We start from the raw sequence: 12,763 nt of genomic DNA on the forward strand, positions 1-12,763 counted from the left end.
ACCGAGAGCTCTGAGACTTACATACCGAGAGCTCTGAGACTAACATACCGAGAGCTCTGCGGTCTAACATACCGAGAGCTCTGAGACTAACATACCGAGAGCTCTGCGGTCTAACATACCGAGAGCTCTGAGACTAACATACCGAGAGCTCTGCGGTCTAACATACCGAGAGCTCTGCGGTCTAACATACCGAGAGCTCTGCGGTCTAACATACCGAGAGCTCTGCGGTCTAACATACCGAGAGCTCTGCGGTCTAACATACCGAGAGCTCTGCGGTCTAACATACCGAGAGCTCTGAGACTAACATACCGAGAGCTCTGCGGTCTAACATACCGAGAGCTCTGAGACTAACATACCAAGAGCTCTGAGACTAACATACCGAGAGCTCTGCGGTCTAACATACCGAGAGCTCTGAGACTAACATACCGAGAGCTCTGCGGTCTAACATACCGAGAGCTCTGAGACTAACATACCGAGAGCTCTGAGACTAACATACCGAGAGCTCTGCGGTCTAACATACCGAGAGCTCTGCGGTCTAACATACCGAGAGCTCTGAGACTTACATACCGAGAGCTCTGAGACTAACATACCGAGAGCTCTGAGACTAACATACCGAGAGCTCTGAGACTAACATACCGAGAGCTCTGAGACTTACATACCGAGAGCTCTGAGACTAACATACCGAGAGCTCTGAGACTTACATACCGAGAGCTCTGCGGTCTAACATACCGAGAGCTCTGAGACTAACATACCGAGAGCTCTGAGACTAACATACCGAGAGCTCTGCGGTCTAACATACCGAGAGCTCTGAGACTAACATACCGAGAGCTCTGCGGTCTAACATACCGAGAGCTCTGAGACTAACATACCGAGAGCTCTGCGGTCTAACATACCGAGAGCTCTGAGACTTACATACCGAGAGCTCTGAGACTAACATACCGAGAGCTCTGAGACTAACATACCGAGAGCTCTGCGGTCTAACATACCGAGAGCTCTGAGACTAACATACCGAGAGCTCTGCGGTCTAACATACCGAGAGCTCTGAGACTAACATACCGAGAGCTCTGAGACTAACATACCGAGAGCTCTGAGACTTACATACTGAACCTCTTGAGTTCGATCGAACCCAAGTTAAGAACCACTACTCTAAGCTCGTGTGATTTTCTTCTTTTTTTTCGATTTCCTAAGGAGCATTGGCGTAGGCAACACTTCGTCAACTCACTTGATTTTTATGAAGATAGAACCTAATAATCCAGCCTCCCCATTCTCTAGTTCAAACGATTTTCTTCAGACATTTTTTTTCTCCTTGTCTTCCTCTTTCCCCGTGGACTTTACACCAGCACCTGCTTGGTAATGTTATTTACAGATATTGTGCCCTAACCACCACCTTTTCCATGCTCTTATTTCATTCTACACTGTCTTTAATCTAGCTCCCAGCCATACAGTAAAATAGTCGTTTTTTTTGCTGCTGATTATAATCAGAAAGTCATGGGCGATGCCACTATCATTGAACTGGTTATTACTGCTTCTTCAACCAGTACAATTAGTTCTGTATTTGTTGTTGATTGTGTGCGAGAAGGCAGCGCACATCTGCAAAATCCAAGACTTTGAGCTGTTAACAGCCGTTGGATTCCAGTTTGTTTCCTCAAGCTTGTTTCGTTATACCATAAATCAGTCAACGAAATACTCATGTCGTATTCCAATGCGTACAATAAATGTTTCAGATAAGCTGCTCGTGTATGTCACTTGTATTTCCTTAATATAATAAACTAATAATCCAACAGAGATCGTTCCAAAAATAAAACATAAAAGGCTGGTCTAAACAAATTAACGTTTGCTACAAACCACCCTCTAACTCAGAACAGGCATATTTTTATTTCTGACATTACTAATCTTTTGTAAAAGGAAAACGCATCTTAATGGGAATTTAATTGGCGTAAAGTTTTAAGGAACGAAAAGCATACACTGTAATTATTAAACCTTTTCCGTACTGTCGCTTACACACACACATACAAAAACGCGTATATATATAAGCGTGGAGGGGGGGGGCGCCATATTGAAAGTTCGCCCCGGGCGTCGGGAAGGGGCGTTAAGCCTCTGCGTGAGTTATCAGTTATGAGCATCATGAGAATAAAATATTTTTTTTTAAAATGTAGAACAAAAGTATTTTTATGATTGATTTTTAGCGGCCAAAAGTATGTAACGTGTCTATATTATAGTAGTAGGGTCTACCTTTAGTCTGTATGATCTACAAATACGACCAGTGTTTCTTTCAGACTTACTCTTCCCCCCCCCCCCCCCCCCCGGGGGAGAAATACTTAAAATTTTCGGAGGGGTCGTGGGCAAAATTTTCTGGGGAGGGGCGGACACTGGTAAAAATATATTTTATATACAAATTCTATTTCGTAGACGAGCTTAAGGGTGGGTGGTGGCCTACAAATGTAGGCCGAAATGTTGATTGAAAGTAAGTTAAGTTAAGTGGTGTTCAATATATAGGTGAAAAAAAAACAGCTTAATAAACACGAGTTAGGAGATAATGTATTATTTTTTATTAACTTTAACTCTGCTTATTGTGTTTAAAACGATTAAGCCAATCAACTTTAAAAGACTACAATTTTTACAAAAGTAAGAAAGTTCATATTTTAAGATTCAAAACGTAGACGTCAACTAGAACCAATATTTAAACAACGCATTATTTTAATATTGTTTAGACACATTTTACGGATAATTAACCACAAACAAACAGAACAAAACCAGTTTTGCAGGGGTTTTTTTTTTATTTTATTGTACCGATCAACGGTGTTGGTACATCATTTTCCTCAAGGGCGTGATGTTTGAACAGGCTCATTTGTGGGATGTGGAGGGTGGGTGTGGTCATCACAGTTGTTGTCAATTTCGCTGTTGAAAGGAAAGTAATATAATGACAGAAAACAAGAGATGCGGTAAAGCTACATTAGTTAGATATGCATTAATTACCTGTATTGAAACATCATTGGCACAGAGGGAATTTTAAAATACAAACACCAGTGTCTTAATCTTATAGGTAAATGTATAACTTTAGAGTACTTTAGACTATCAAATTTACATAGTTTGAATTTTGTTTGGTCTTGTTTTGCTGTATAAGTTACAATTTGCATTTTAAATGCAATATTTCTACCTCACTAGATGGGGCGTACCCACCCAACGACTTTAGATAAATGTATAGATATATTGACAGACAGACAGACAGACACATACACACATACATTGCTTTTTTATATATAGCTAGATCGGTCTGTCTGTCTGTCCGTCCGTACTGTCTGTCTGCGTGTTTATCTGTCTGTCAGTCTATTATGCATTGCTACACCTTTATTCACATCGTCATGAAACTTTGGGAAGTTGTTGTGAATACTCCTGGGGAGGTTTCTGCAAAAAATAAAATTTCAAATTCTATTTCAGTTTCACACCGTTCATCCGATCGCCATCAAGCTTTGGGGAGTTGATCAGATCTCCAGGAAAGGGTTCTGCAAAAAATATTTTCTTAATTTCGTAAGGGCAGCGCCCCGGGAGGGTGCGATTTTTCTCTATATACAGTATATAAAAAATAAAAGTCGGATTCGGTTCGACACCGTTCATCCATGTGTTATAAAATTTTGGGGAGTTGATGAGAATACTCCCTCCCGAGAATGTTTCTGTGAACAGAATAATTAAAATTTGATATGAGCGGCGCCCGAGAGAGTGCGATTTTCGTCAATACACAATTTGGCGACCAGAGTACCAGAGCGGCTATGATAGCACGTAGCATCCGTTAATCGTGCGCCCTGCATAGCGGATAAGGTATACTACTATATTCAGCGTTAAAACTTCAACCGGCGCAACCGCTGGCGCCCTGTAGATTGCACGACCCGCAGCGCCACGGGCTCCCCTGCTATCACTATGGCGCCTACGTTCGCTTACAAAAAAGGCTATACACAAAAGACACGATGGGCAACAATAATCGTTGTCTATATCAAACAAGGTGCGTCCCCCGGCCCCTGCAGTGTTCAATATGGCGCCCAAGGCTTTCCCGTGAGTGCAATGACGCCTACGTTCGTTCTAAACAGTGTAATAGACAATCCTAATTTATAAAAGCCCAATGTGCGCACATCTCTCTCTCTCTCTCTCTCTTTCTCTGTCCGCAAAAAATTTTCGCCGGACATCACGTCAGAATCGGCAGCGATATATCGAGAATTTTTTACGGACTTTTGTTGAAAATAATATGTTAGATGTTTTAAATGTATAACCACAATTTTATTTAAAGAAGAAAAATAAAAATTTAAGGCGTATTCGAATGTAGAGAAACAGTATTATTTATGCAACCGGAAAAGCATTAATATATGTGAAAAAGAACGCATAAAACTGTGACGTCACTATTGCTTATACATTAACTATTGACGTCATCTGCCTAAATAGCGAAGATGTTAGTGTACATTAAACCACGCAGGTGGTGCGGGTTCGAGACACACCAAGTCAACTTGGTTAATGTATTTATTTTTATTATGCTCGGGCTAAACTTAAAAAAAAATTCTTTTAGGAATCTAGATCTAGATCTAGATTGTCGGGTGTCCGATAGGGCACTTCCCGGCGCCGCAGGCGCTTCAAATTTGGCAGGATCTTGCCTTGGGGCGACAGAACACGGGGGCCGGTTGGCCGAAAAGTCTACGATGAGGGGGTCAAAACTGACCTCGACTGACCGGTACCTTATATGAGCTATAAATCGAAAAAAAATGTCCACGGATTAAACCTCTTCATAACTCTTGAGGTCGTAGACCGACCCTCGGGCGAATTAATTAAGCATGCAAATTCTCAATGTTTTCGAAAGCCTAAGCGAAGCTGGGCAGCATGCCTAGTGGATAAGATTAGACATAATAGTCGCTTACTAAAGTGAATTAGGCGCGTCCGCTGGCACAACGGCAGGATGCCATTTGGCGCCCTGCGCTATCCTGTGAGCACTATGGCGCCTACGTTCGTTTTAAGAAGCACCCTACACTATTAACAAGGCGGCAAACGACATTTGATGATTAAACCGAGCCTACAATATTGACATTTGATTATTTAAACAGAGCCAGGGGCAGTACGCGCCCCCCTGCAGTGGTGGTGTACTAGGGGCTTACGAGACTATACGTCCCTGACACCTAGATGATCGCCGAAGTGTGTTCTACCGCACTATTGCTGTGGGTGATTAACGTACGCTCAAGGCTTTCATACAGCACGCATGCTGAGCGGTAGTATTGGTAATCCCGTGCCCCAACAAATATACTCCAATCGCAGGCATTGCTTACATTTAAATAACTCAGTTTTAGAAAACAAGGTCGCACGTTTAAGAATATATAATTGGTAACGCAATGATGAAACCATCCTAATGTATTTCATCAGACTTTCTTCTAACCCCGCGGCAAAGCGCGGGGGCGGGCTCGCTAGTAAACTATAAACAACAGTAACGTGATGTTTTTCACAGTGGCACACCTTGCATGGTCTCAAAACCTGCTTAATTAGGCTATTATAAGATACAACAAATATTTCGAGCTAGAAAATAATATGTTGGACATAACTGACACAATAACAGAAAAAATCTCCAACCACAATATTATGTTATGAATATTACCACTCGCAAGCATGGTGACACAAATTGTCAGTTACAGTCTCGTCGGCGATATTTTGGAGGCGGAAAAGATCGTCACACATCGTGGTGCACTCAGCTATGGTCAGGTTAGGGTTAATGGCCATAATGGTTTCAACTTCTAAGTGGATCCAATCCCCTGTGAGGGTTTACATGTTAATTCATCAGACAATATAAAATAATGTATATAATATGTATATAAAATGTATATAGTAATTATATACTTTTACCAGTGCCCCCCCCCTGCCTTAGAAATTTAAATCAGCTTTCCACCACCCACCCACACCCCCTCCCTCGAAAAATTCAAGTGACCCCGGAGAAAAAAAATGTCTGGAAGAAACACTGGTGTAGGATGGGGGTTATGTCAGTAAGGTCCGCCACCCCACGATTAAAAAGACCCCAACACCCTACCCTCTCGGAGAAAAATAACCCTGGTAGCGTATCTAAAGTTGATATACATAGAGGGGGGTGGTGGGGGAGCTTTTTTGTGAGATGATGGTTAGAAGAATTTAAAATCTGAGGAAAAATGGGGCGGATGGGAGAGGAAAACAAAGACACTGATACATAGTTTAGACAGAAAAACTCTGAAGTTAATTCAAGCTTTTTAAACAGCTCGAAAAATTAATTTATGGTTGCATTCTGTGGACAACGAACTTCTACTACCAAACCCACACCTTGAAATGAAGTATGAAAGAAAAAAATATGAAAGAATGATTAAAACATACCTAATGATAATTGCTGGGCTATCGCGGCACCGACAATTACAATCAAAAGCAAAACTAGTTTCATTTTCTGCAAGGCGGATCTTGGAACAACTAAGGTTGAATAAAAGTGTTAAACTGAATAGGATTGAAAAGGCTATTTATAGATTCCTAAATACCTTGTCAGATAAAACGACCCAGTTAAAAATGTGGTGATTAATTAGATTTGATTAAGTCAACAAAAAAAAATTTAAATCTTGCAAATTGGTGCATTGTTTGAATAGTTTATATGAAGCCTACGATAAAAGTGTGACAATCTATATTATACTAAAAGTTAAAAGTTTTTTTCCCTCAGTTCCGTTAGATGATAGAATCTAAACTATGTGTCGAACTGCAAAATACGTACTTACGTAGAGAAAAGTTTCCTTATTTCCCAAACTGTTTCAACACCAATGTATTTAAAGGCATTAATTAATTTATTGATATATACATTTGCAGAAACACCCCTTAATTATAAAAGTTCAGAACAAATACTTTATTTTCATAAAAAAATAAAAACAGTCACAGGTCTAATGATGTCTCTTGATTTATTTACTTATTTTCACATCAAACATGGCGGGTTTCCACGGAATACCATGTTGCCCATTCAAAAGTTTAACGCGTTATAAAGCTAAGTTTTCTGTCGGCTATAGCTCTAACGAAACGCCAGTTTGCTATTTTTTTAGGTTCCAACACTATTATCAATTTTGGGGTCATCCATGTATGACGTCCACAACACATGGGTGTGTGTGTGGGGGGGGGGGGGTCCGAAAAAAATTGACTTTTATGGACGCGTGTGAACTGGTGGGGGGGGGAGGGGGTGGGGGGTGTTCGGGTCAACGTGGACATCCGAAATGTGTACATATATGTACATATCTTGTACATGGCTGTCATGTGGAAATGTTACATTACCACAAGTGACAGATATGATAAGATTCAGGAGAACCGATTTAAAGAAAACTGCACAGTTGGGTTAGCCATTGTCTTATTAGGATAAATGGGCCTAAAGTTTCCTAAAGGTCAATTTGATTTCAGAGTTCCGAACTAAGGACTTTCTGGTTAACAAACACGGGTTCTACCGCTAGACCACACCTGATTAGATTGTGAAGGAAGATGATGATAAATACGAAAGCGCCCTTTAGATTGTGATGGAAGCAATGGCGCTTTCGTATTCATCTTCATCTTCATCATCATCGTCATTATCATCATCTTCCTCCGTCCGTGCCCAATACACATGGGGCACTATGATGATAGCTTGGTGCTCATATAGAATCTATATATATATCCGAGGGTCCGAACACGAGACATTCATGTTAGCAGTCGTGACCTTTACCATCCGACCACGCCGTCCTATTCGTTTGTAAACCATTATCTTAAACTTCGTTCCCCAGCTGTGAATGTTGAATTCTCTCAAGACATTCATGCGGTCTTGACTTCTTCAAGGAGACCATGTCGTCTCCCTTGGCGATGCTGACATGTAACACAAAGCAAGAACCGTTTCTAAAGGGAAATAACCACCAACGGTTTTTTCTTCTTTTTTTTTTAAATACAATATTAGATTTTTTTTATGTTAATAAGCTACTATACAAATTAATTCGTTTTAAGAGTATCATGAGAATAAAATGTCGTATAAACAATATAGAATGAAAATAATAAAAAGAAGATTTAAATAATTATTCCTAATTAGAAGATTTCTCGCTCAGTTGAATAATAAATGCTTTCATTCTAAGAGTTACACGCTGTGTTTCTTCCAGACTTTTTTCTCCAGGGGGATGGGGGGCGGGGGGGGGGGGGGGGGGGGCACTTGATATTTTTGGGGAGACGGTCTATATTTTCTGGGGGGGGGGCGGACTCGGGTTAAAGAATATGTCCATCACTTCGGGGGGGGGGGGGGGAAGGGACAGAGCCGCCCCCCCCCCCCCCCCCGAAAGAAATAACATTTACATTGAAAACATATACTGGAATAAACACTGGAGTGGTTTATGTGGCGCAGTCATGGCCGGCGCTACCTATAAGGCGAACTAGGCAGTCGCCTAGGGCGCCATCCCTAGGGGGGATTATCAAAAAGTACCTAATAATTAATAACTTTTATAAAGGAGTAGCGATCTTTTTCGGCACACAGGACGAACTATCAATTTTGCAACACCATCCCAATATTAGGTCTATATATAGGCCCATATTTATTCGCGATGGTGAAAATGCAACCCCACATCCCTAATTTGGAAAGGTCGGGGCGTTTTTTACCAGTCACTTTGCCGTTTTAATTTGGTGTCACATAATTGATGTAGAAAACGATTAAATAAGTTCTTCATTTAAATTGCGAGCACTTCAAACGGTTATCTAATTTTAATAGGGCTTGTAAGTCTCGTTTTCTCTGACTTTGAATTAGAAATCTGTCCTGGTGTATAGAGTTTTGTAATGACGGGGTGTTCAAAGTATTGTACTTGTTTGGTAAGTTTTGATGAATCGTTTGGATTTGGGAGTAACGGCGGAAGGCTGTTGATCGAACTGTTAAAGTGTCATAATTTTGTATTTGGCTGTTTTGTAGTTGAAGGTCTATACAGGTGATGAAGTTCTGGAGTTCGGAGTATCGATTCTTGTGATATTAAGGTATCGAATTATATTGACTGTTAAAGTGTAGTAGTAGGTCCAGTGAAATCGTTGTTGATTGGGAGTACCGTTTGTAGAGCTTGGTGAAGTTAAACGAGTTGGTGTCGTAGTTCTGGAGGATCGAGTTTAGTCAGTGCCGGAACTAGAGAAATTGGGCCACCCCGCAAAAAAATTTTGGGCCCCATAATATATATATATATTTTCCCCCAGAAAATGTAGACCGTCTCCCCGAAAATATCAAGTGCCCCCCCCCCACCCGCATTGCGGGGTCTGGCGGCACTGTAGTTCCGCCCCTGAGTCTAGTTATGTTTATGTATCAACGTTTGATATGTGTTGTAAATGTAGTAGAGTATATCGAGTAGTCGAGTTTATCGTAAGTTAGATGATTTCAATTCAGTACGGAATACACTACAAAGAAAGGTAGGCGTTCTCTAGTTGAAAAATCTTTAGTTTTTTAGCAAGCTGTATTACCACTCTTAGGGTATTAATATATCATATTAAATAGGATGGAATTTATAATTATATCTAACCATAAACTTTTTGTTTTTTCAGATTATATTCTTTTTATATTTAATCAATAATTCCAGCAATGTCTAAAACAGTTACCCGTGTTGGATTTTTTGAAAGCATCCCTTCATTTAATTTTAGGGCAATTTTAGGGGATCCAAAATTTTATAACGACTACCTCAAGAAACACAAACAATTGCAAATGAATGTCATCGATATTGAATAGAAGTATGTTATAATAAAGCTATCGTTTTTAGACTTTCAAACAAAACCTACAGTTAAGTATTCAATAAGTAAAATATATTGTTTTTACAAGGTTACATAGGTAATATAAAAAAAATTATTATAACTATTACGTAATGAAATTTAGAATGTTTTATTGTGTTTTTTAAACATGTCTTAGTTACACTTGGTTATTTTAGCCATTCTTGTGAAAATTATTTCCCTTGAATAAAATTTTGGTATTTGCATTTTTAAATGGGAGATAATTCGTTGCTTAACTTTACATTCATTTCAAATTCCTGCACCTTAGGTTGACCGCTTACATATAAATGACCGCTTACATATAAATACAACTTTAAGTTATTATTTGCTATTGTAAAAATTATATAGAGCTTAAGTTCTAAACAAAATAGTTTGGTAGGTTTTTTTAGCATTATCTAGTTGAAAAACAAATACATCAGTAGCCGTTACAGATTGCAATACTTAATGTTAGTAAACATACAGTCTTAGTCATAAATTAAACATCTAATAAGTTGTCTTTTCATATTTTTCACCTTCTCCTAAAGGATTCATATATAACAATTTTAGGCTGGAATCTATATTATTTTTAACCTTTTATTTTTCAAAAACCGAAAAATCGTTGAATAATCACACGATATGGACATTTTACAATTATAACTAAAGACAGTCCAGCTTAAAACAGGTCAATTCCGTTTTGGAACTCACCTTGAGAGGACTGCAGAGAGCCCAACACTACAAGAACTTTTTTGGATTCAGTGGTTTTTTCCCAGACTTTTTTCTCCCGGGAGGGGGGAAGGAGGGGCAGGTAGGGGGGGGGGGCTATGATGTAAAGTACAAAGTAGACTCGTGCACTTAGCAACAATTTCAATAAAATGTGATTATGCTTGCAAACTGGAATTGAAGGAATGAGTACAAACTTTTGAGACGAAGGAGGCAAGTAAAATTTGATTTTGGTGTCTACTTATAACGTGTATGCAATTAATAATAAATTAATATGTCACTTTTAATTAAATGTTTTCTTATACATATGTTTTAGTAATTAATTTGTGTGAAAGGGGGCGTTTTAATAAGTATTTATAAACCCATGCCTAAGAAAGATCCTTCGAATACGCTGGTTTAACACTATCAGAAACAGTGTTTCTTCCAGACTTTTTTCTCCGGGGGGGGGGGGGCACTTGAAATTTTCGGGGGGTGGGGGCGGTAGACTTTCTTCGGGGGGGGGGGGGGGCGGACACTGTTAAAAGTATATATTTTCTATATAAATTATATAAATTTCATTTCGTTCGGTACATTTTTTTCGGGGGGGGGGGGGGGGGGGGGGCTCTGAAGCTGGAAGAAACTCTGATCAGAAATGAGTTACTATGGCAACAGACAAACATCTGCCAGCTGGAGAGGAGATCCTCCAGAGAAAATGAGATGGACAGTTTCTTCCAGGTATATCTACTGGCTGAGCCACCCCCTCCCAGGAGAAAGTCTACCACCCCCATCCCAACTATATACTTTTACCAGTGTCCGCCCTTCCCACGGAGAAAAAAGTCTGGAAGAAACACTGGAGATGGATTGGTCACACACACACACACACACAGAGAAAGTCTGTATCCAGCATAACAAGATGGATTGGTCACACACACACACACAGAAAGTCTGTATCCAGCATAACAAGATGGATTGGTCACACACACACACACACACAGAAAGTCTGTATCCAGCATAACAAGATGGATTGGTCACACACACACAGAAAGTCTGTATCCAGCATAACAAGATGGATTGGTCACACACACACACACACACACAGAAAGTCTGTATCCAGCATAACAAGATGGATTGGTCACACACACACACACACACAGAAAGTCTGTATCCAGCATAACAAGATGGATTGGTCACATACACACACACACACACACACACAGAAAGTCTGTATCCAGCATAACAAGATGGATTGGTCACACACACACACACACACAGAAAGTCTGTATCCAGCATAACAAGATGGATTGGTCACACACACACACACACAGAAAGTCTGTATCCAGCATAACAAGATGGATTGGTCACACACACACACACACACACAGAAAGTCTGTATCCAGCATAACAAGATGGATTGGTCACACACACACACACACAGAAAGTCTGTATCCAGCATAACAAGATGGATTGGTCACACACACACACACACACACACACACAGAAAGTCTGTATCCAGCATAACAAGATGGATTGGTCACACACACACACACACAGAAAGTCTGTATCCAGTATAACAAGATGGATTGGTCACATACACACACACACACACACACACAGAAAGTCTGTATCCAGCATAACAAGATGGATTGGTCACACACACACACACACACACAGAAAGTCTGTATCCAGCATAACAAGATGGATTGGTCACACACACACACACACACAGAAAGTCTGTATCCAGCATAACAAGATGGATTGGTCACACACACACAGAAAGTCTGTATCCAGCATAACAAGATGGATTGGTCACACACACACACACACACACACACAGAAAGTCTGTATCCAGCATAACAAGATGGATTGGTCACATACACACACACACACACACAGAAAGTCTGTATCCAGCATAACAAGATGGATTGGTCACACACACACACACACACAGAAAGTCTGTATCCAGCATAACAAGATGGATTGGTCACACACACACACACACACACACACACACACACAGAAAGTCTGTATCCAGCATAAAAAGATGGATTGGTCACACACACACACACACACAGAAAGTCTGTATCCAGCATAACAAGATGGATTGGTCACACACACACACACACACACAGAAAGTCTGTATCCAGCATAACAAGATGGATTGGTCACACACACACAGAAAGTCTGTATCCAGCATAACAAGATGGATTGGTCACACACACACACACACACAGAAAGTCTGTATCCAGCATAACAAGATGGATTGGTCACACACACACACACACTCAGAAAGTCTGTATCCAGCATAACAAGATGGATTGTTCACACA

At 40.2% G+C, this 12,763-nt stretch overlaps 1 protein-coding gene across 1 annotated transcript; it reads right to left on the reverse strand.

Annotated features, from left to right (window-relative positions):
- Window positions 1–2,746: 2,746 nt before the first annotated feature.
- Window positions 2,747–6,495, reverse strand: LOC131950182 (uncharacterized). Its single transcript, XM_059312237.1, has 3 exons — window positions 6,364–6,495; window positions 5,624–5,777; window positions 2,747–2,898 (listed from the first exon to the last, which is right to left on the reverse strand). Exons 1-3 carry the CDS (start codon window positions 6,425–6,427, stop codon window positions 2,820–2,822), a joined length of 297 nt encoding a protein of 98 aa, XP_059168220.1. The 5' UTR covers window positions 6,428–6,495; the 3' UTR covers window positions 2,747–2,819.
- Window positions 6,496–12,763: the final 6,268 nt, after the last annotated feature.

The sequence above is a fragment of the Physella acuta genome, unplaced genomic scaffold, assembly GCF_028476545.2.
Source record: "Physella acuta isolate Inbredline_101_S28 unplaced genomic scaffold, ASM2847654v3 ptg000743l, whole genome shotgun sequence".
Lineage (NCBI taxonomy): Eukaryota > Metazoa > Mollusca > Gastropoda > Physidae > Physella > Physella acuta.